General features: G+C 45.1%; 1 protein-coding gene across 5 annotated transcripts in view; it reads left to right on the top strand.

Moving 5' to 3' along the window:
- The window catches only part of KTN1 (kinectin 1), a 67,987-nt gene extending 46,444 nt beyond the window's left edge, over positions 1 to 21,543 (top strand). For 3 of the 5 annotated variants that reach the window (XM_014947050.1, XM_014947051.1, XM_014947054.1), the window contains 16 exons: positions 464 to 554; positions 659 to 727; positions 1,137 to 1,174; positions 2,096 to 2,186; positions 4,156 to 4,242; positions 6,076 to 6,165; positions 7,064 to 7,144; positions 7,594 to 7,671; positions 7,762 to 7,854; positions 9,215 to 9,286; positions 9,743 to 9,826; positions 10,037 to 10,120; positions 12,483 to 12,566; positions 15,265 to 15,357; positions 19,832 to 19,955; positions 21,029 to 21,543. In XM_014947050.1, the coding sequence (XP_014802536.1) occupies positions 464 to 554; positions 659 to 727; positions 1,137 to 1,174; positions 2,096 to 2,186; positions 4,156 to 4,242; positions 6,076 to 6,165; positions 7,064 to 7,144; positions 7,594 to 7,671; positions 7,762 to 7,854; positions 9,215 to 9,286; positions 9,743 to 9,826; positions 10,037 to 10,120; positions 12,483 to 12,566; positions 15,265 to 15,357; positions 19,832 to 19,955; positions 21,029 to 21,033 (1,264 nt within the window). In that variant the 3' untranslated portion in view covers positions 21,034 to 21,543. The remainder of the gene's footprint in view (positions 1 to 463; positions 555 to 658; positions 728 to 1,136; positions 1,175 to 2,095; positions 2,187 to 4,155; positions 4,243 to 6,075; positions 6,166 to 7,063; positions 7,145 to 7,593; positions 7,672 to 7,761; positions 7,855 to 9,214; positions 9,287 to 9,742; positions 9,827 to 10,036; positions 10,121 to 12,482; positions 12,567 to 15,264; positions 15,358 to 19,831; positions 19,956 to 21,028) is intronic. The other 2 variants (XM_014947052.1, XM_014947053.1) reach the window with 2 other exon arrangements.
- Positions 21,544 to 22,216: the final 673 nt, after the last annotated feature.

Here is a 22,216-nt window from a genome sequence, read left to right on the forward strand (position 1 = left end):
CCCAGCAGAGCTCCTGGACAGCCAGTACGTGGTATCTGAGGTAGCCTCACCTTTAGGGCAGTGTCCCCGTCGCCTTCAGAGCCAGGTGGCTTCCAGGATTTGCTCAGGTGGTCCATGGATTATCTCCCACTTTGGCTCTGAAGGCTGTTGGGATCAGCTGTGTCTGGTGTTTATTGATAGACATGTGAAGTGACTGCCTTCCTTCAGGCCAGTTCTTAGCAGGGAAGGGTTTGCAACACATGTTCTTACAGCTGGCATGTATTTTTGGTAGTTTTCTTGATTTTTGGAGCCATAGTGCAGCACACTGTCCTTGAGTGTGCGCTCTCCTTTTGGCTGGTTATTATATTAGCATACAAAATGTATTTGCTGCTGCTGCAAACTGTCCCAGCTAGAGTGTCAGCCCCTTTTTTGTGTAAATTCATACTTTAACCCTTTTTTCTTTCTTTCTGAACCATCTCTGCAGGTTGAAAGGGGAAGAAGAACAAATGAAGAAGTTGAAAGCTGTAGTGGAAGAAAAAGAGAGAGAAATTGCAAGCCAAGTAAAACAACTGCAGGTATAGTTTCAACAGAAGTGTCTTGTGGTGTGTGGAGGTTATGTATTGTGAGTGTACATCTGCATGTATTTGTGTGTCTACATTGCCTCTTTTTCTTTCAACAGGATGTGCAAAAGGAAAACGAATCTTTTAAAGCTCAAATTCAAGAATTAAAGCAGGAGAATTGCAAACAGGTACAGCTTCTGATTGCAGTGTTAACTGAGTGAAGTCGAAGGGGGGTGGTGGTAGCTTGTATGGATGGTGTGGAAAACCAGTCCTTGCACTGACCATGGGTTGGGTTGCCTTAAGCCAGCTTTTCTGGCTGTTCCCTGTCTTCCTGCTTCCCTTTTATTGTGTAAATTTGCAGCCTTTTGCTCTTTTTTTTTAATGCCTCCTGTGTTCTTGTCTAGCTTTTTCCACCCCTGTCTTTACATGCTGTCTCACAGCCAGGGTTCTTCTGGCCAAAGGAGGCTGGACAGGACTCCCTTGAAGGCTGAGAGCCGCTTAGTGTTGCAGCAATTCCTGGTTAATAAGGCAGATTGCACCTTCTGCATCACTCCCTCCTGCTGAGCTGCTCCTAACGAGTTTCTGCTCTGTTTGTAGGCATCTCTGGCTGTCCGAAGCGAGGAGCTTCTGCAAGTGTGAGTACTGCCACAAGTTGAATGCAGTAGATACGTTCAGGGAATTTAAAAGATGAAATAAATGCCAAACGTACAATATCAGCGAGTGAGAAGTGGCCAGTAAGAAATAATATCTAATAAAACTCAAACATAGAGATTCTACTCGCACTAATTATCCTCGGCCACGGTCTTCTTGCAATATATTGTGCCTGAGATGTAAGCAAGCCATGATTGATTGAGTTTCAAATGTGTGCCAGCTCAGCTTGATGTCTGAAGAGTTAAATGGTGGTGTTTCGAGCAAAAGTGACAGGCTTTTTTTTTTTTTCCTGGAACTTCAGCTTAGGAGAGAGTTGTTTGTATTATAAAATTGTCTGGTGGAAATCTCTTCCCAGGGAAAAATCTCAGGGGTAAAAGTTTATTATAATATAGAGCTGAAACGCGCTGAAGAACTGTGTGGAAGCTAATGCTGTGCCAGTTTATACTGCCCTACACAAATTGCCACTGTCATACATTTTTGGCTGGCTGAATTATTTTTTCTTTTAAGTGAAATGATTTATAAATTGCAGACTGGGTGCTTGAAAGAGAATGCTCTTATCCAGCAGGCAGTGCCTCGTTTTGTGGCGTTGTCCTGGCGTGGGCTGGCTTGATTTATCCTCCTCTAATGCGTCGCCTTTCCCTGGCCTTGATAAATGTGTGCAGATGCCTGTTGTGGGCAAAACAACAGCTTTACAATGGGCTTTGCTCTGGCAGCCTGCAGTTCCCAGAGCAGTAGGAAGCAAGTTTTACTGCCAAGGCAGTGAGAGCAGCTTTTTCAAAGAGTGTGTGTTACTGGAAGGGAAGTTAGTATATATATGTATATATGGATGTCCGTGTTTTGCTTAAAATTTCTTAAAACGTCTTCTGATTTGTTTGTGATTCTTTTTTTTTTTTTTGCTAATTCAGGGTTGCAGGGAAAGAGAAGGAAATCGCCACTCTCCAAAACGAGCTGGCCTCTCAGAGAAATGCTTTTGAGCAACAGAGGAAAAAGAACAACGTAAGGAAATTCTTCCCCCACACCCCCCAAAAAAAAACACAGCCCCAAAGAACAGCCAAACCTGTGTGCACAGCCCTCCTCAACGCATAGGGTGTTCTGCTTAGAAAAAGTTTCTGATGGTTGTCTCCCATTTTGTGTCCCCTGGACACTCCTTTTCTCTTTTCTTGGGAGAACTGAGCTTATCTTATTTTACTGCTTTAAGTTTCGTCAGCTTTTTGATAAGATTTGATGAGAGGGAGGAGACTTGCTGGGAGCCACATCAAGCCTTGATAGCCCTGGTCAGAAACATGTCCTCTCCCAAAGGAAGAAGAGGGGGTTTGGGGGAAAAGGGTGGGAGGATGAAGAGGGCTGTGCTCTGACTGAGTTGTGGCCCTTGTGGGGGACATGGGAGGAGGCATTACCTTGAGGGACCTCAGGTCTGGCTCGTCCCATTCCTTAGAGTGACTGGTCCTGATCTTCTGAAGGAGGTGAAGGACAGTGGGCTTTCCTTTACAGCAGTTGCTGATGGTGCCACATGGGTTGTTTGTGGGTGGAAGAAAAGATTGTATTTCCCATCAGAGAGCTGTGGAGTTACCTCCTGGTAATACACTACCTGTGCAGGGCAAGAGAATGGCATCTTTTAAGTTATGTTGGAAGAAAGTTGTTAAAATACAGAGGTTTCAGCTCACCTGTCTCTTTGATAGCATACAAAATCCAATTCAATAAGCATTATTGCTTAAAAGTAGTGTTGCTTCAGAGCTGAAATAAAGTATAGAGGGAAAGTGGCTGGGTATTTTCAGAAGACAGATGAGCAGGAAGGGTAGAACATCTGTGTGCCTGTTTCCTGGGGAATTCCAAGGTCTAAGTACCCTTCGTGGTGCAGGCAGAAATCTGGCTACTGCGAAGGGCAGACCATGCCTGTACCTCCCAGTTTTCCCCATCGCAATTTCATCCACTCTTGTTTTTATGTCCTGGGAAACAGCCCTTAGGACAGCAGGCAACTGGAAGGGGGAAAGGCAAACTGGTGTGGGTACACACTAGGACTGGGATGCCACTTGGGTGAATTAAAAACGTACAGCCTTTCAGAAATAACCCTTTGCTAAAGCAGATTGCTCCGAAGGATGGAAAAAAAATAAATAAATCCCTAAGGATGGTAATCACCTCCCCACAAGGCACATCATCCTGCCTAGATAAGAGCTGTGAGACTCTTCTTATAAGAGCTCTTGGCCTCCTACCTGAGCTTGCCTGTTGACGTCTTGTGGAGTACACGTTTGATGACCTCGCCAAGAAAGATGCAGTTTCCCTGCGGGGCCGGGCTGTGCTCTCCACTGGTGAACCCCAAAAAACCTCCCAGGAGGGCACTGGGGAGCAAACCAGTTTCCTTTGGGCGCAGCGGAGAGAGCTGCACGGGGTCAAATGCTGCCAACCCAGGCCCTGAGCTTCTCGTTTTGGAAAAATCAGCGCTGGCGCAGTAGGTTTGGGCTTTTGAGGCATGAAGGGTTTACGCCGCTAGATCTTGGCCGCGAGATCAGGGGCATCAATGTGTGCACCTCCATGTGTATCTTGGGGTCCATGCTGGGGTCTGCAGCGCGACATGCCTAACACTCCCTTGTGCAATCTGTGGTTTGGTGTCTTGTGTTCCTCACTACTTTTTGAAAACTTCCCTCTTTTCTTCTTACAAGTGCAGTCAAAGTGTGGGGTCGCCGGAGCGATAACGCTTGGCGGTAAAAAAAAAAAACCTCAGATCAGTTTTGGATAAGGGGGCAGGTTGGGCAGAAATTGGCGTATTTTTATATTTCCCCTTCCCCTTTTTTTTTGTTCAAACACTTTGAACATTACACTTGTTTTTTGCTAGTGTACAAAATCATCTTGCAGTATCCAGCATTTAAATGCAAATGGTGGAATGTCACGCGAAATATAGCTCTGAAGTAAAAGCGGAAACAGTTTGAATATTGGCTGAACTGAAATCATTCTTTCTAAAAATGATTAGGAGCTTCGGGAGAAAAACTGGGAAGCAATGGAAGCATTGGCATCAACTGAAAAATTGCTGCAGGACAAAGTGAACAAGACTGCCAAGGTTGTAATGTGAACTGCTAGAAACGATGCGTTAAGCTAGAAGCAGATCTGCAGCTGGGTTTTTTTTTTAAATGAAATGGAGGCATTTAACTTTTACTGCAATTTAAATATAGTCTGTTCTGAGTGATCATTCATATCCTCTCACCTCTGCTTCTTCCTGTTGTCTTTAGGTTTATTTTATTATTTTTTTTAATTTGTGGGCATGCTGATTTTTTTTTTTTTTTTTTGGTTTTTTTTGTTTGCGTAATTTGTGTAATTGTTAGAGCTGTCGTGATTTTGTTGTTGTTGTTTTTCTTTGTGGGGAGCTCTGGAATGAAAACTGTGCTGGTGAGCCACCTGCTTTCATCTACTGGGCTTGAATAAATTTATCAGACCCGTGAAGAGTTAGAACGAGATTATTATTTAAAAACCTGGGAACTCCTCAGGAAAATGGTGTCACTGAAGCCATGAATTCCCTCGGTTGGAAGCTCATGGAGCTCGACAGGTCCCATCAGAGCTGATGCTTGGAACCGGGGCGTGAATTGCAAAAAAAACCAAACCAACCAAAAAAAGGCATCCAAATGATTTAAAAACCCCCAGTCGGGTAGCTAGAAGCAGGAGAGCTCTGGTTTGGGGTTGTGTCTCTGTGTTTTTGGAGGTGTCTCCTCTCTCTGCTGGGAAGCTGTGGTCCTGCTTTTGCCGTGTGCTAACGCTTGCCCTGCTCTTCTCTTGCAGTCGGACGGCTTCACCCGAATCATCACTTGCCACTTCTGGGTGGCTCCTAAATCTCTGCAAACTACCCCCCCCCCCCCCTCTAGCACAGCTTCCCAACCTCACGTCTCCTCTCCCTTTCTGTCTCTGAATCTCAACCTACTAACGCCGCCCATCTCTTGCAGCAGAGGAACTCAGAGCAGCAAAGGGGCAGTAACGCTCACGTCAAAGAAAATAAAAATGAAAAAAACAAACCCCAAATATTATTAAAGGATTTTTTCTTTTTTTTTTTTTTTGCTGAAAGCTGCTTTCTGTGCAGGGTTTCAGGCTTTCTGTATTTAAATTTATACAGGAGTCTGGGCATCGTATGGCTAAATTAAACCAATCTAAGCCAAATTAAACCAACACAGCAAGCAAATATCCTGTGGCTGGGCTGATTTTAATGCTAAATAAACCTAATGATGGATCCGTGCTACCCTTGGCTCTGGGCGTTTATCTTTGCAGAGCAATGACAAAGAAAACCTGGAGATTGTCACACAGCTCTAATAATTATTTCCCGTTGCATCTGAGCTTGGGGAAGGAGGATGTAAAGGGGTCTCCCTCTTGAGTTCTTCCAAGTAATGTTTAGATGATAAGAGTCTTGCTTTCTTGGCCTGGTTCAAATGTGCATTAACACAAAAGTTCCCTTTTGACTTTCATGATCTGGTTTTGACGTTAATTTGTGGTGATTTTTCTTTTTTTTTTTCCCCACCTAAAATTGCTTAAAATAAGTCTGGATTTTTAAGAAATTGTTGATTGACCAAATTTGTTGAGTTTGAGCTCGCTCACCTTGAAGGCAGAGTATGATCTGTAGATGCAGTTTCTCAGCACAGTGTAGTGGGTGTTGTGTTGTGAAAAAGTGAACGATGGTGCAATTTCTGTACAAACAGGCTAGATTGGAGGAGAACTTAATGAAAATAAAAGCTTAAAATGTGAAGGCCAAATTCTGAAGCAATTCAATGTCAATTTTTTCAAGCAATTTACTGGCAATTTTAGAGACTATAGTCTTTCTCACTTAAAAATGAAATACTTTCTGGTAGAAGAGGCTATTGCCTGATCTGTGGAGCATGTTGCCAATTTCACACGAGCCTTTTTCCTCGTTCAGGAGAAGCAGCAGCATTTGGAAGCGGCCGAGGTGGAGACGCGCCAACTACTCCAGAAGCTGTTTCCTAAAGTCTCTCTTCCTTCTAACGTGGTAAGAGAAGGGGCTTTTCTTCCACTGTGGATTGGGAGCTCTGGTCCCACTGCACTGGGCAATCAGGAGTTATTTCCCTGCCATCCTCTCTGCCCTAGGGTTTTTGCAGTGGGATGTGAGTGTCTTCTGCTGGTGATACCTGTACTTGCTAGCAGCAAAAAGGCAAAACTGCAGACAGTTCCTTCAAGCAAAGTGTTAGAACAACAATAAAAAGTTATTATCTTGTTTTTTTTTTTATTTACCACCCCAATATCTGTTTGATCTGCTGATGTTGTGTCTAACTGAGATAGTAAATGTTCAGGGGGTGGATGAGGTCTCCTGCGTGTTTGCTCACCATCTGGCATGATGGAGATCCATCCTCCCTGCCTGTGGGACCATTCAGGAGGGGTTGTTTTGTTCCCAAAGTTCCTTTTTGAAAACCACTGATTCCGTATTCTTGGTGGCTTTCGTTTGTCTGCGAGGGAAGCACGCTGGGTTCCTGTGGTTTAGATTAAAGGAATGATGGGAAGTGAGGCTGGAAAAATGGGGTGTGCGTTTGATTCGTAACATCTAGAGGTTTTGAATATTCATATGAGAAATATTCTCAAATGTACTAGATTTAGTCTCCTGATGATCTAGAAATAGCCTTTAAAAAGTCAGTCTTCTTAGTGAGGTCCTTAGAATTACTTGGCATCTGCTTTAATGGCTCAGTTAAACTGATTTTGGAAAAGGTTCTCTTATGTCTTCAAATACTTATTGTAGAGCCCCAACTCTTTCAGGGAGGCCTCTGTCACCCAGTTGTATTTTGGCACTTCCAAGCCCCTGTGACCTCTGTAAGCCTGCAGCTGGGAGGCAAATATCCTGAAAATCCAATATATTGAAGTTATTCTCAGCTTTAACCTGCTGCATTTCCCAACAGAGTCACAGCGAATGGATCTGTGGGTTTGAAAAGATGGCTAAAGAGTACTTGAGGGAGGCTTCAGGATCTGAAGACGTCAAGGTAGGCACAAACACTGGACAGTTTTCTTGTGTGTGGCATAGCATATTTTCCTGGTATAAGTCTTGTAGATTGTGCTCTGGATTGGGAAGGTCAAATTGACAAACAGGCGGCAAGAAAATTGTTTTATAGGTATTTTTGTCTTGCAAATCAGAAATGTCTTTGCATCTTGGAAAAGCACTGTGTGGAGTTGTGAAACTTAAAATCCCTCTTCCCTTTTTCAAGTAATTGGGTTTGTTTCTTCGGAATTAGTGTGGTAACTCCCAAGAAGTTTGTGATTGAGTATTGAGAGTTACAGGTGAACGTTGCACTTGCTGTTGTCTTTGTTGGAAAGACAGACGTGTCAACGGGAGTGATCCCATCTGCTTTGTTGAAATAAGATAGCTGATGGGTCTGAGTTCTATTATTTGACTCTTCTGGTCCCTTTTCTCCTCTGCCACGCCATGGAGCAGAAGCTGAAGGAGGCCAAGGAGATGCACGTCCTGCTGCAGCTGGAGTGTGAGAAATACAAATCGGTTCTGGCCGAGACGGTAAGCAGGACACCCCGCTCGCCCCTGTCCTCTGATGTTCCAAGCTGCCTTTCTTCTGCTCTGAGCTTTCAAACCCCCCTCTCTTCTTAGGAAGGGATTTTACAAAGGCTACAGAGGAGCGTGGAAGAGGAAGAAAGCAAATGGAAGATAAAAGTTGAAGAATCACAGAAAGAACTTAAACAGGTATTTCTGAAGATCTGCTTTTTTTTTTTTTTTTTAAAGTTGTGGGAGCTGGGCAGGTTCTGCTTGAAGTGGCAGAGGGTGTTTGAGCAGGTGCAGAACAGCCCTGGCTGCCTGGTTTGATGTCTGCCTGACCAGCAGATGAAACAGGTGAAGCCTGCAACCCGTATAAGAGGAATAATCCCTCCTTATAACAATAGAATTTCTGGTGCTCTGATACTTGGTTTTATGCTAAGAGTGACTTTGATTCTTTTGAGGATCCTGTTTCAATTTAAAAACCAAAAAGCGGAGGAATTGTTGGTCTCTTTAGTTTTCTCTGGCTATTCCTGTTGCTGTCTCTAGAGCAGCAAGAACAAACGAGCAGCTCAGACATAAGGTCTTTGATCATTATGACAAGGCTGGGTCCCGGTCCTTTGCAGGTGATGCAGGAGGCAGCCAAAGAGCATGTAGTAATACTATTGCCCACAGGACAGGAAGCCAAAGACACAGGAATGTACATATGTTCCATTAATGTGCCCAGGAATATATATATTTTTTTCTGATTCTGGCAACTCAGACTGTGTTTCTGTTAAACACCTGGTTTTTTCAAAGCCCATTTGCGAACAGGTACAGACCCTTTGTGCTAAAATTTAAGTATCATATGATCATAACAATATTTTGGAAGCTGTTAAAATAGTGCTTAATCCATTCCCATCAACTAAATATATTTGAAATTGCCTGCAAAGCTTTCCTTTTCAGGAAGGCTCTGTTGCTGGCAGAAGTGGTAAGAAGAAAGCCTTTTATGTTTCTTTCCTAATCTCAAATTAAAGTAGGTCAAACTGCTTTTTCAAAATACTTTTTTTTTTCTAAAATACTTCTGCTTAGTAGTAAATTTGCTGGAGTATGAGCCTGGAGCAAACAGATGATTTATAAGCATCTTGTTTGAGGGGCTTATAAAAGGCTGTAAGATCTTGAACTATAGATGTGCTACCATCTGCTGCGCTTAGGCAGCCTCTAATAAGGCTAAATACACTGGGTTTGGCTACATATAGTACATGGATGGAGACAGTCTTCCCTCTCTAGGAAAGATATTTTTCTTACCGTAGCTAATGGACAACTGGCTTAGTCCTTATATTCCAAATATTTCATGCATCTGGGCTCTAAATATGTGAAAAAAAATTCTTACCTTGGGAGAAGGTAGGAAAGGTGTTCTAATGGAGACTTAGTATTTTGAATTATTTGAGTGAGCATCTTTATTTTATTCAGCCTCTGTGGTTTCATCCTTAATGTTTTTAAATCATAGGAGCAACCTTTTGTGTATATGGAGACTTTGTCTCAGACCAACCCAACTAAATGATATATTTCTCTTTCTTGGAACCTGCAGATGCGTTCTTCAGTCGTTTCTTTGGAGCACGAGGTAGAGAGGTTAAAGGAAGAAATCAAAGAAGTTGAAACTGTACGTGCAGGTGGCTTTTTTTTCCCTCTTTAAAGCTTTCTATTACTTGAAACATGATTTAGGCTTATGCTGTAAAACTAAACTTCCGAGGACTTCTCTCCTCCAAGCAGTGCAGATTGTGCTGCAGTTTAAACTGAAATCTTTTGGCTGGTGTTTTTATGAAGCAGAGAAACTGGGAATTGGAAATTGTCCTGGTTTTTACTTTTGTGCTCACCCACTGGGGTTCTTTCCTTGTGAAACTGAGCAGTTTACAGCTTGGTGACAGTCCTGGGCTTGGTTCTTTATCTTTTTGAAGTGTAACGGTTTAAATCTGGGCTGTGCAATCACTGGATTTGAAATGCTCTCTAAACGTCATGGAGTATTTGACAGAAATTTATAGCTAATAATAAATCAAGAAAATGATACTGCAAGAAAACACTGCAAACATCTATTTTAACTCTGTTTTTCTGTTTCTAGCTTAAAAAAGAGAGAGAACACTTGGAAAGTGAACTAGAAAAGGCAGAAATAGAACGATCCACTTATGTTTCAGAAGTCAGAGAGGTAAACAATTGACCAAACTGTTATTTTCTTTTTTTTTTTCTCTTTTGTTTGGTTACCATTTGGCTGGCAAAACTAATCTAATGCTTAGCCCCTGGGGCTGAGGAGTGTATGTGCTTGTGACCTTAGGGTAGAGCAACACACTAATAACCGAGCAGAAGAAAAGTGGGCATCCTAAGGAGACAAATCCTAAAACTCTAAACTTCATTTCAGCTCAAAGATCTGTTGACTGAATTGCAGAAAAAACTTGATGATTCATATTCTGAAGCAGTAAGACAGAATGAAGAGTTAAATTTGGTAAGAAGCTTGTTCTCCGCTGGGCACGAACTAGGTTCCCAGCATACTTATGAAGCGGAGACTTATTTCAAATCCTGTCTGTTCTGCTAACCTCTTCGGCTTGATATTTTTGTCCATTGCAATCATTTATGTAGTCTGACTTTTACAATTTGTCTCTTTCTCTGCTCCTAACAATAGCATGTCTGGTTCTTAAGACCTTTTTTTTTTTTTCTCCTTTTCCCCCGAAAGTCTGTAAGACTTTCATTCCTGAAACTTCTTGAGAATCAATGTTTTACAGTGGTAGACATACACAACAGCAAATATAATCTCTTTGGAGCAACACAAGTTGCACTCTCATTGCTTTAACGTGAGGATTATTCTCTGGTTGGTTTTTTTTTCCTCCCAAAGCTTTTGAGGATGCGACTGTGGTATCCGTGCTCTGACTGTGCGGAGCCTTTTCCATCCTCCTCTGTGTGTACAGAAATTGGCCCAAACCAACGTTAGATGAATTCAGAGTATCCATTTGCTCAGCAGCTGGCATCCTGATGGGCCTGAACAGCTCTGCTGGCTCGGTGCATGCTCTGGGTTTGGCTAGAAATGCTGATAACGCTCCTCCACCAGCTTTTCTCAAGGAGTTGGATTAACCCAGGCCTGACCTGTAGACCCAAAGATGCGTGGTTTTCCAGTTTGAGCCCTCTCACTTCTCACTTGTCTCAGTGATGTTTGTTTTAAGGCTGCAGGAGCAGTCAGATCCTCCTTCTGCTTGCTTTCAAACGGTGCTTTCTCGCTTTTGAGCCCAGATTGGGGAAGGCTGTGTGTCTCACTGTGCCTTTATTGGGCTTTAGAGTGGTTGATGGGACAACCTGTCACTGTTGATCCCACCAGGGTACTGCCACTAATGTAACTGGGTTAAAATAGTTGATTTAAGGAAAAAAAACCAACCCACCACAATACCAATCTGCTGAAGTTAATCGTATGCTTGGCAAGCCTCGTGCAGCATTGATTAGCATCCTGCCTCAGCAACCAAAGCCTCTCGTTTTGAAAGCAAGGGGAATGGGAATTGAATGCATATCTTGGAGTTAATCAGTAAACGCCAACCTCTTGAATCTAAGAGGCAACAATCTATTATGTCTGTAACAACAAAAGCTTGAAAAGCCCAGCTCCCTGCTAGGGCTGCCTGACTGCAATCTGATGATGCTGCCGGGCTGGTGGGAGCCTGAGGAGGTGGTAAACAACTACCTTCATGCCAACAGCTGGGGAATGCTGTCCAGTGTGTGCCCTAGTGGCTTTTGCAGGAGGCTGTGGCATGGAAATGGGGTTTCTAAAAGCCTTCCCTGCTAATTTATAAGGTGAGCAAGGAGAGGAGCTGAAGCTCTACAGTGCTTCCCCAAAACGTAGAAAACCAGCGTCCAGGTGCCTCCAAAAGGGGGAAACCTCCTGAGGGTGAGCCAAATAGGACGTGCAGGTTTGGAGGATTCAGGGCTCTGAGTAGCCCATTGTTGGCTTCCTTAATCCCCTGCCGGCTGCCGAGAAGATTGACAGGAGGGATGGTGAGCACGAGCACAGTGCACTTCAGAGGCACAAATCCAACAAAATTGGCACTCGAGCTCCTTGTTAGCTCTTCTCTTTGAGGCTCCAGCCTGAAGTGCTGTGCCTGCTTCTGTACGCCCTGGGGAAGAGCAATCAAAATATTCTTTAAAAAAAAAAAATATAAAAATGTTTATATCTTTTGGAAGGCTGTAGTTTAAGGGCAGCCAGTACAAAGTATTCATCCCTCTTGACTGAAATAGTTTCACTTTTGGGGATTGATTCTAAACACAATCGACAACTTAATATGCCCCTGTCAATGATTCATGCCTTGATGTGACATTAACAGACTGGTTAAGTCAACATAGTTGTAGTAAGTGGTGCTTTATTAAGATGACAAGTAGAGCTTTTTAGTTTATTCAGCAGGAAAGTGACTGTTTAGCCTGAATTAGGAAGATGACAATCTAGGCTTTTGCGTATTTGCTGTGAATTAAGTTGAAGTCTGGGCTGACTGGTGATAAGAGCGCTGGAAAGGCTTGTGTACATTCATATTCCTGCTATTCCTACTGGCAATACAGTTTAAAAATCAAACCCACTTGCAATCAAGCTGATGCCAACCATGTCTTTTCTTCTGTAGTTTCCATTCTTCACGTTGATCTTCACAGATGGAGTCTCTCTTCCTTGACTGTCCTTGTAAACCTCGTCATATGTGTTGAACTAATCCAGTGTGTGCAATAATTGTTAGTGATCTTCCTCCCTCGGCAGTCACTGTGCTCTGGGTTAATCCGTGGGACAGACAGATGAAATCTCTGTGTGTGTGTGAAGGAAACTGATTTCCTTTGTTACTATTTTGCAGCTGAAAACGCAGCTAAATGAAACACTATCAAAACTCAAAGTCGATCAGAACGAGAGGCAGAAGGTGGCTGGTGACTTGCCCAAGGTAAGAAGAGACCCTGAATTCAGTTGCGCATCTCAATGTCATCAAAACCCTCAAGATGTGTAATTTTGCACTGCTGGAAAACGTGGTGGTTTGAGCAGACTCCCTGTCTGGTGGGGTGTCTTATTCCACTCTCCAGTTCCCTGGGTGACTGGGACTGTGGGTGTTAGAGCTCATGTGAGATACCTGCATGTCTGCTAAAATGAGAAATAACACAGAATCACATGGGGTTGGAAGGGACCACGTGTGAAGGAAACTGATTTCCTTTGTTACTATTTTGCAGCTGAAAACGCAGCTAAATGAAACACTATCAAAACTCAAAGTCGATCAGAACGAGAGGCAGAAGGTGGCTGGTGACTTGCCCAAGGTAAGAAGAGACCCTGAATTCAGTTGCGCATCTCAATGTCATCAAAACCCTCAAGATGTGTAATTTTGCACTGCTGGAAAACGTGGTGGTTTGAGCAGACTCCCTGTCTGGTGGGGTGTCTTATTCCACTCTCCAGTTCCCTGGGTGACTGGGACTGTGGGTGTTAGAGCTCATGTGAGATACCTGCATGTCTGCTAAAATGAGAAATAACACAGAATCACATGGGGTTGGAAGGGACCTCTGGAGATCATCCAGTCCAACCCCTGCCAAAGCAGGTCCACCCAGAGCAGGTTGCACAGGAATGTGTCCAGGTGGGTTTTGAATGTCTCCAGAGAAGGAGGAGACTCAACCACCTCTCTGGGCAGCCTCTTCCAGGGCTCTGCCACTCTCAAGGTAAAGAAGCTTTTCCTCATGTTTAGGTGGAACTTCTTATGTTCAAGTTTGTGCCCATTTCCTCTTGTCCTATCCCTGGGCACCACTGAAAAAAGACTGTCCCCATCCTCGTGACACCCTCCCTTTCAGTATTTACAGGTGTTGATCAGATCTCCCCTCAGTCTTCTCCAGACTAAAAAGGCCAGAGTCCCTCAGCCTCTCCTCATAAGAGAGATACTCCAGCCACCTAATAATTTTTGTAGTCCCCTGCTGTCCCCTCTCCAGCATTTCCCTGTCCATCTGGAACTGGGGAGCCCAGAACTGGACCCAGTGCTCCAGATGGGGCCTCCCCAGGGCAGAGCAGAGGGGCAGGATGACCTCCCTCCACCTGCTGGTCACACTCTTCCTGATGCCCCCCAGGATGCCATTGGCCTTCTTGGCCGCAAGGGCCCATTGCTGGCTCATGGTCACCCTATTGTCCACCAGGACTCCCAGGTCTTTCTCCTAACACCAAACAGCTCTGTTTAATAAGCCTTTTTGAGAGAATCTCTTGCCCACAATAATTTTATGCCAATGGGAACAAGTGGTGATTTGGGGCTGACAGGTAATTCTTTAAAGAAACCCAGGGCAAGAAAAAGCCCATCCCACAGCCCTCCTCCCACCACAGGCCAAAGCTTTTAAACCCAGTCGGGAAGGGCAGCGGTTACGAGTTGGTTTACAAGCTGTCTGCCCGTTTGTGTGTAGTTACAAATTGGTTGTAGCCCAGGAGACTGCAAATCCTTATAAAAGTTATCTCTGTGGAGCTTGAGGAGACAAAGCAGGTGGGTTACCTCCACTCTCTCCCTCCATGGATTGGAGAAAGAGATGGATTGGGGTGGGAAATCCTGAAGCCTGAGAGGTCTCGGTGCTGTCTGTCAACCCAGAAACGGGAGAATTGATAAATGGAGACAAGAATAGCCTGCAGAGTGGCTGAGCTTTGGCTCCAGACTGTGTAACACCGTGTTCCTTCAATGGGAGGTGTGGGGCAAGGAAATTTGACTGAGTTCTTGCCTGGCTGGAGCGGGGAGAGCTGCTGGTGGGGCAGGTCTTGTCCTGGGATGAGGGGTAGATGATCACAAAAGCGCTTCTAGGAGGTGAGAAGACAAAAGAGACCTGCTGCAAACAAGGTGTTTAAAATATTTTGTTCAGGACAATTCTGTTGGGTACTTCTTCACGGTGAGGGTGACGGAGCCCTGGGGGATAGATGATCACAAAAGCGCTTCCAGGAGGTGAGAAGACAAGAGACCTGCTGCAAACAAGGTGTTTGAAATATTTTGTTCAGGACAATTCTATTGGGTACTTCTTCACAGTAAGGGTGACAGAGCCCTGGAACAGGCTGCCCAGGGAGGGTGTGGAGTCCCCTTCTTTGGAGATTTTCAAGACCTGCCTGGATGCTCCTGAGTAACATGCTCTGACAAGCTCTAGGCAATCCTGCTTCAGCAGGGGAGTTGGACTAGATGATCTCTATGGTCCCTTCCAACTCTAAAATTCAGTGAAATTCAGTGAAATTAACATATGAAGTGAGCTGTGCTGGTGTCCCCAGTTTGTGGGACGTTCTCTATAAACTCAGATCTCTGATCAGGCTCTTGGTGACCTGCCGGCGCTGGTACTCTCGCACGAAAAAATTCACTGAACAATTTTTTCCCTAATAACTTGACGTGAGGCTATTAAAGCTTCCCCGTAGAATTGCTTTCAAACGCAGGCAGGCTGACATGCAACATCCTGATTGTAAGGAGACATGTCAATCTTGGCAAATGTGTTGGTCCCTTGAGCAAATCTGGCATAAAACAGATTTCCTCCTGAACGAGGATTTCCTGTGTCTCTAGTGCTCTTGGGGAGATGGGGGTTTTTCTTCTCAGCCTTTGCTAATTGTTGTGCCTCATGCTTTGGTGGTTTTTTTTTTTCTCCCCCTCTTTCCTACAGGCCCAGGAGTCTTTGGCATCTCTTGAGAGAGAAATTGGAAAAGTTGTTGGGGACGCCAACGTTATTGAAAACAGCGACGTTTGCACAGAGTCGGTGAGTGTTTTTTGAGCCCCTGCTCGGGGGAAACCCAAATCTCATAAAAATTCATACTTAAAAGTATGAATTTTGGGAAGTGAGGTCCAGTGAAGGAACAGGATACGTGCTGCTGATGGTAAATTAAGGCTCGGTGAAACTTTCTGTCCTACAACTTGTGAGGGTGGTGTCCTGGAGCAGAATCCTGAGGATGCGTTGGAATTTCTGCAGTTATCTGGATCATAATCTCTTTCCCGTGGCTCCAGTTTGCAAGGAGGAAGGGGAGAGATTCTGGATGTGAGATCTGGGCTTCCAGTGGGTTGTTGGTTTGGTTTGGGCAAAAGTGGGAAGATCCTCAGACTTGTCCCATTAAGAAGAGAAGCTAAAAATAGATGTGCTGATAACTAAATGAGCTTAAAATACAAACTCTTGGGTTGGCACTTGATGACGTGTGCGAGGCTGAAGAAAGAAGGCAGTCTTGCATGCCCTGTAACACCAAGGCAGAGAATGTCTCTTGACCAGTTTTTGGTCTTCTGTGGCTATGGGCCTGTCCTTAGCCGTGGGTAGGTGCCAGAATTCGACTTCAGCTGGTCCTGGGAATTTCTACCTTGTGCCCTGGGTGGGTGACTCTCCAGACTGATGGTGGCTTTATATTCTCCAGTAATGGCATCGTGATTGCAGGGTCTGGAGTTGGGTGGACTCTGGGGTGGCCAGTTCTCATGCTTGTAGGCAACTCACGTGTTCCTGCAGGCTACTTTTTGCACAGATGATGGTCAACCTGCTTGTGTAGCTGGTAGTCCCAGTGCTGGCCCTAAAATGACACCACCCATGCAAGTGCAGCTGAGTTGTGGCTTCGTAACTGGGTTTCCCCATCTCTGGAAACAAGAACTTTCACACCAGCTTCAAAATAGCTTCAGAACAGCTTTCCAGAAGGCAGTTGGGAAGGGGGAGGCTGAAGCAGGTGCCTTCCCAGCACGTGTTACCCAGTTAAGTGGTGTCAATAGAACTCATTACCCGTTTCCTTCTGATGGATAGAGTGGAAGGAAACGCTGTCGGTTGAGGGGGAGAGGAGCACTTGCTGGTAGGACAAATAATTTATATCGACTCCTTTTAGCTGCTGAAAATAAGTAGCTTCATCAGCGGCGAGAGGAAGCTCGGAGTCCTCTAAGGAGCACTGTAGAAAAGCCTTTGCCTCCGTAGTCATTAGCAGAAGTGAAATGGCTTTTCCAGAGCCATCAGTGGTGGAGACTAATCGACCCTGGCGTTGTGGGCTCACCGTGTCTCAGCCAGAGACTCAGCTGGGCCTGTGAGACCATGGATATCTCAACCCTGAGAGCTGGAGGGATGGAAGGTGATGCTGAGCCCTCTCCTGTGCTGCTGGCAGGAGACCAGCCGGTGACGGTGACAATCGGGTGCCCTGTGTCCCTGTCTGCAGTGGGCTGGAGAAGAAAAGCCCTCCTCAGACTGGTGCCCAACTGTTTGCTCCTCTCTGTTGTGCCTTTATGGCTTATCCAGGTGGTACATCTGAACAGCAGTGCCGTGGCATTTGGTGGCACTGATGGGCCCTCCTGAGGCAGGTGGCATTAGATGTGGCCTGAGTGTGCTGCTTTGATTTAATTGCTGTAGCTTTAACTTGCATAACCCCTCTGGCTCACGCGGTGCTCTGCTGCGTGGGCGCGTCGTGGAACCCTAACCAGGTTTCCTCCAGAATATCCATCGCTTTATTCTGAAGAGGAGTGTGGAAAAACAGTCCTAATAAACCTGTAATTAAGCCTTCATTAGTAAAAATACCCTAATTGTCTAAACAGCGCTCTTGACAGGTAGCCATTGGCAGAGGCTGGAATTAGAACATTTTCTTTATCTACTTCCCCAAGCCCTTTTTGCTGCTTTTTTTTTTTGACAGAAAAAAAAAGAAGCTGTCTCCCCAGAAGCCTAAAAACCCAGCTTAAAATAGCTCTCGGATTAAAAAAAGAAAGTCTTCCAGCCACTTCCACCTAGCAACAGTGTCTCTTTTTTTTTTTTTTTTTTTTTTTAGGAAGGACCTGAAAACACATGCTCAAAAATGAGCATATTTGTTCCTTCTGGGTACTGGAACCAACCCACAAAATTGAGAAATGATGCTTGCGTAAACCCTCAAACGCATTCTGGGTGTTTTCTTTAGACTCCTTGTCTTTCTATTCAAAAATAGCCCATTTGGTTTTTCTAATCAGCTTCCTTGTCACTTGTGGGACTAGATGATGACTAAAGGGTGACTTTTAGTATGCTTTAAGGAAGTCATTTATATTCAGCAGCTTGCTTAGGCAGTAAACTTATTCTGAGGCTCATGTGAAACTTAATGTGCTTTCCTCCCCCCTCTACATTTCGGTGTAAAACTGTGTGTGCATCACTGAAAACTGGAAATGCTGTATATGTAAAGCATGGTGGAGGGGAATCTGTCTTGGCCACCCAGTCTGTGGTGGCAGGGGGTTCCCCTCTACCATCTTCTTCCTCTCTTCATCCCCAAGACACGCTTTCCCCCAAGTCGTGGAGAGGATGGGGCTGGGGCACAGCAAGGACTCCATAAGGTTAGCGAAAGGCACTGTATGGCTGTGTTGAGCCCAAATCCACGGGTAGCTGGTCAGGATTGGCCCCAGGAGGGCTGGGGATGTCTATAATTCATGAGTAAACACCGCCTGATATAAGCAAAGCCACAAAACAGAAGGGGGAGGAAGGAAATAAGGGGGAGAGGAGAGCTCTTCCCGGAGATGAAGGCTGAGAGTGAATTGAAAGGCTCCTTCGTTGCTTCTGCTCATGGTGGTTTCCACCCCAGTGCACACACACTTTCATACCCAGCACTGTTGGTCAGTGCTGCGATTCGTTATCCGTAGGGATGCTAATTGCATTTGCCTTCCCACTTTCATCAAATCCGTAGGAGATTGCCAAGTCTCAGTCTTAACAGACCTGATTTCCTTACTTAATAAGGGTAAAACAGGTGAAGGCTACCCTAATACAGATTGCTAATGATTTTATTTTTTTTTACAGCAGAAAAATGTTTACCAGTTGCACTTAAGCAAGAGCTTTGCCATATATTGCTTTGTTCTCTTGCTGGAGCCCACAGTGGTTTCCCTAATGGTGCAGGTGATGGAGTTTGATTTACTGCGGAGACTCCGGCGGCGTCTCCATCCAAAGGGGAGCTGGGAAAGCAGCCCTCTCTCAACTCCCTCTAATTTCCCTGAAACTCCAGGGAGAGGTTTTTTGCAACAGCATTTAGGCATCAGCCTCATTCCTTCAGCAAAACCCCTTTTTGGTGGAGCGGGGCTGGGCGATGCTGAGCTCTTGCAGACTCTTCTCTGCTCGTGTTGAGCGTTGGGTTCTTCTGTATCCCTGGCACCGGGGTGGATTTGCTTATTTTTAGCTGTTAAATTGCAAGGGAAAACTCTCCTATGGGTTATCCCCCATGATGAGCTGAATAAGGAGCAGTAAGTGATGTGTTTTAGACGTGGAGTCCTTTGTATGTCTCTAGAGGAGCTGATCAATAAAGGTAATAAAACAGGGATTATATCACTGTTAGCTCAGCAAGACCGATGTCGGGGAGGAGGGTGGGCAAGAGGGGAAGAGTCCATTTCGAGTTGTGCCACTTCCCTATTGATAAACTGTTGAACTCCTTTAAAAAAAACCAACCAGCACTTATTTTTGTTTAAAAAAGCAAGCTCAGCATCTCCATTTCAGCACAGGAAACTGGTGTTCTAGCTCTTGGTAGCTTTCTTCTTTCCTATTCTTCATATTGACTGCTTTGTAAAAGTCCTCATCCAAGTCTGGGTGTCGCTGGCAAGCTGGAGTTCCACGAGGGCTTGGAGGTGGACCCAGTGGGCAAGCTGGTGGGCAAGCAACCTGTGTCCCCAGCCCAGACAGGAGGCACCGGTGCTGCTCTGTGTGTGGGGAAAGGTGTGTGTCTCCATCCAGCTGTGTTTCAAATGGTTTCACAGCTGGAGCTGCCTTGTGTTGGGTATTCCATGCCGCTGAGGACACCATCCCACGGATCCTCCTGCAGACCTTGGTGGTCCAGCAGCCTTGTTGTTACAGCTGCGGGGGTCAGAAGTCATCCCTCCCCCTGAGCTTAGTCTGTGTAGTTGAAGCAACGTGCTCTCATCCACGTGGGGTTTTCAGGGTTGTGGGGACCTGGGGTAATAAATTCTGTGGCCGGATCAGCCGTGGTTATGAGGACAATTCCTGGAAGCAGAGTCTGAGGCAGGGAGGGTGGGAGCTGGAGGTCAGGGATGCTCCCTCCAGCTTTTTTTCAGCGTGTGCAGGTAATTCCCTGGAACAGGAAACAGCTTTTTGACTTTGAACCGTGTTCTCTTTAAATGTGGCCATAACCCTCTGACTTACAAGAATTGTTCCCATCTGTGCGACGAGTTGTAATTTTATACAGAGGATCTAATTGTAGGCTTTCTTGGTAATTAGATTGTAAATGAGTTTTTAATGATTTTTTTTTTTCCCCTTTTTCTTCTTCCAGGAATTGACTGATAAAAGACTAAATGTGGCGGTGAATCTTAACCAGGATGTAGGTCATCTCAAGAAGCTGCTCGTGTCAGTAAGCCAAATGCTGTCAAAGGGACGAGAACACTACCAGCTAGTAGGTAGGTGTGGCTGGTGGCCATCTGGTTCATCTGGGGGGGTGTCAGGAGGGACCCTGGTCTGTGATGGTGGGACCCTCTTCAGATTTAGCAAGTCCAGTGCCAAAATCTGAGACTTTCCATGTGCAAATCATCAAAAGCTTCTAGTAGGCACCAGATTTGTTCCTCTCTGGATCTATACTTTGGTGAGATGGGACTAATCTCATAGCCCCCTGTCCCTCTCTGGGCACATAATTCTTCATTCCTCCTTTCCACCACTTCTGCTTCATGCAGCAGGTTTCCCAAAGTTTTCTCAACTCTGCCTGTGCCTTATTTCCTTCATCCTGAGCAAAATGTCTACACTTCCATGCTTGGATGGCTTTGGGATGGAGAATATCAAGTTGCCCCGTTGGGCTTTCGCTGAATTAATGGCAACGGCTTGGTGTGGTCACGGGGCTATGAGTATCTGCAGCATCAGTCTGGCGTGAACTCTTTGCCCAATTATAGTCACACAAACAGAGCTTTTATTTTAATATATGGCCAGCTTGGAAACCTGGGCCTTTGTGGTTGACTGCATCATTCTGAGAAACTTCTTAAATCACCCAAAATTAGCGAACGGTTGGATAAACTCAAGAAGCTGAACTTTCTCAGGAGGCTGCTGCAGCTTGTGAGGGGGGTCCGAAGGTGGGTTGTGAAACGCTGGGTTTGGGAGGCACCAAATGAGCTGCTACAAGAAGTGTCAGAACTTCCCCACATCTACTGAGGATGGGGACTTGGTTTTTTTATTAATTTAGGTATTTTTTTCTTCTGCAGCAGGGCGGCAGAGTTGGCTGTAAGGGCCGGTAACAGGTTGTTGGTAGTTGGGTGAGGCCATTCTGGTAGGACGGGCTTGGTGAAGGTGGGAGGAAGGTGTTGGCTCTGCCTTGGCCTCTGCTCCTGGAGGTTCTTCTTGCTCAGCCTCCACCCACCCCGTCTCGTTCCCCTGGGCTTCGTTGCAGCTGACGCTAACGAAGCGGCTGGTGCGAGGTGTGGATTTGCTTCACCACTGCCCTCGGGAGACAGCTGGGCTGACCTGGCATTTTCTGTTTCTCTTGCAGAATGAAGTCACGGGGGAATCGTTAATTTGAGGATAGCAGAAGGCATTGTATTATATTTTGCCAAATTAAAGCCTTATTTATGTTTTCACCCTTTCTACTTCGTCAGAAACACTGAACAGAGTTTTGTCTTTTCTAATCCTTGTTAGACTACTGATTTAAAGAAAAAAAACCCAACCCAACTCTATAGACACCTCCAGAGTTTAGTTTTATATTAAAAACAAACCTGTTTGGATAATTAGACCTTTACATTCCTGGAGAGACAGTAAACACATAATCTTTTATCTTATTTTGCTCAATAAAACTTGTTCAGAAAACTCCAACGTGGTAAAGTCACCAATGGGATATAACACTTTAATACTGATGTTGTACACTGTTTTACTTAATTACACTTTTGGGATTAGCTGCCTCTGACTTCAACCTCAAGTAAACACTCCTTTTTTTTTTTGGTTTTTTTTTTTTGGTTGCTAATGTAATCAGTTTTTGTAATGGTGTCAGCAAATAAAGGGATGCTATTATTCAAGGTGTTCCTGCTCTCTTCTTTTAACTGCATGTGGATGACTCAGGTGAGATTTCCACCTCTCCCCTCCCTGAAAGAAGCATCAGGTTGTTCTTGGGTTTGGGCAGAGGAGGAGGCACCAGTTTGAGAGGAGGCGAAATGGGGTGTTTGAAAACTTCAGAGCAAGTCTTCCTTCTAAAGAAAAGGCACTAAGGCTTTAAAAAAATCACAAGAAATCCTCAGCAAACCGTCACGTGAACTGTGGTTCCATGACATGTATCATCTTTGGGGGGAAAAACCAGGGAGGAAGAGTTTAGAAACACTGGGTTGATCATAAGAAATCCCCAGCAAACCATCGCGTGAACTGTGGTTCCATGACATTGTCTTTGGGGGGGGGGGAAAAACAGGGAGGAAGAGTTTAGAAACACTGGGTTGGGTGTCAAAGCCAGCTTTTGTGAGGGTGTTGGACCAGCCTGCCTGGCCACCAGTCTGTGGTGGAAAGAGGTTTGGGAGGGGTTGGGTTCTCTTATTGGGTTCTTCGTTGGAAACAAATCTGGGAATTTAGATGGGACAGGGATTCTTCTGGGGGCTTGGAGAGGTCAGGTGGTCCCTCCTCTGCTTTGGGTTTTTAAGGAACCCTTCAGTTCTGTGGGAGATTCTCCAATAAGCCAGGTGAGATGTTGTTGCTGAGT

Source organism: Calidris pugnax, unplaced genomic scaffold, assembly GCF_001431845.1.
Source record: "Calidris pugnax isolate Ruff unplaced genomic scaffold, ASM143184v1 scaffold127, whole genome shotgun sequence".
Taxonomy (NCBI): Eukaryota; Metazoa; Chordata; class Aves; order Charadriiformes; family Scolopacidae; genus Calidris; species Calidris pugnax.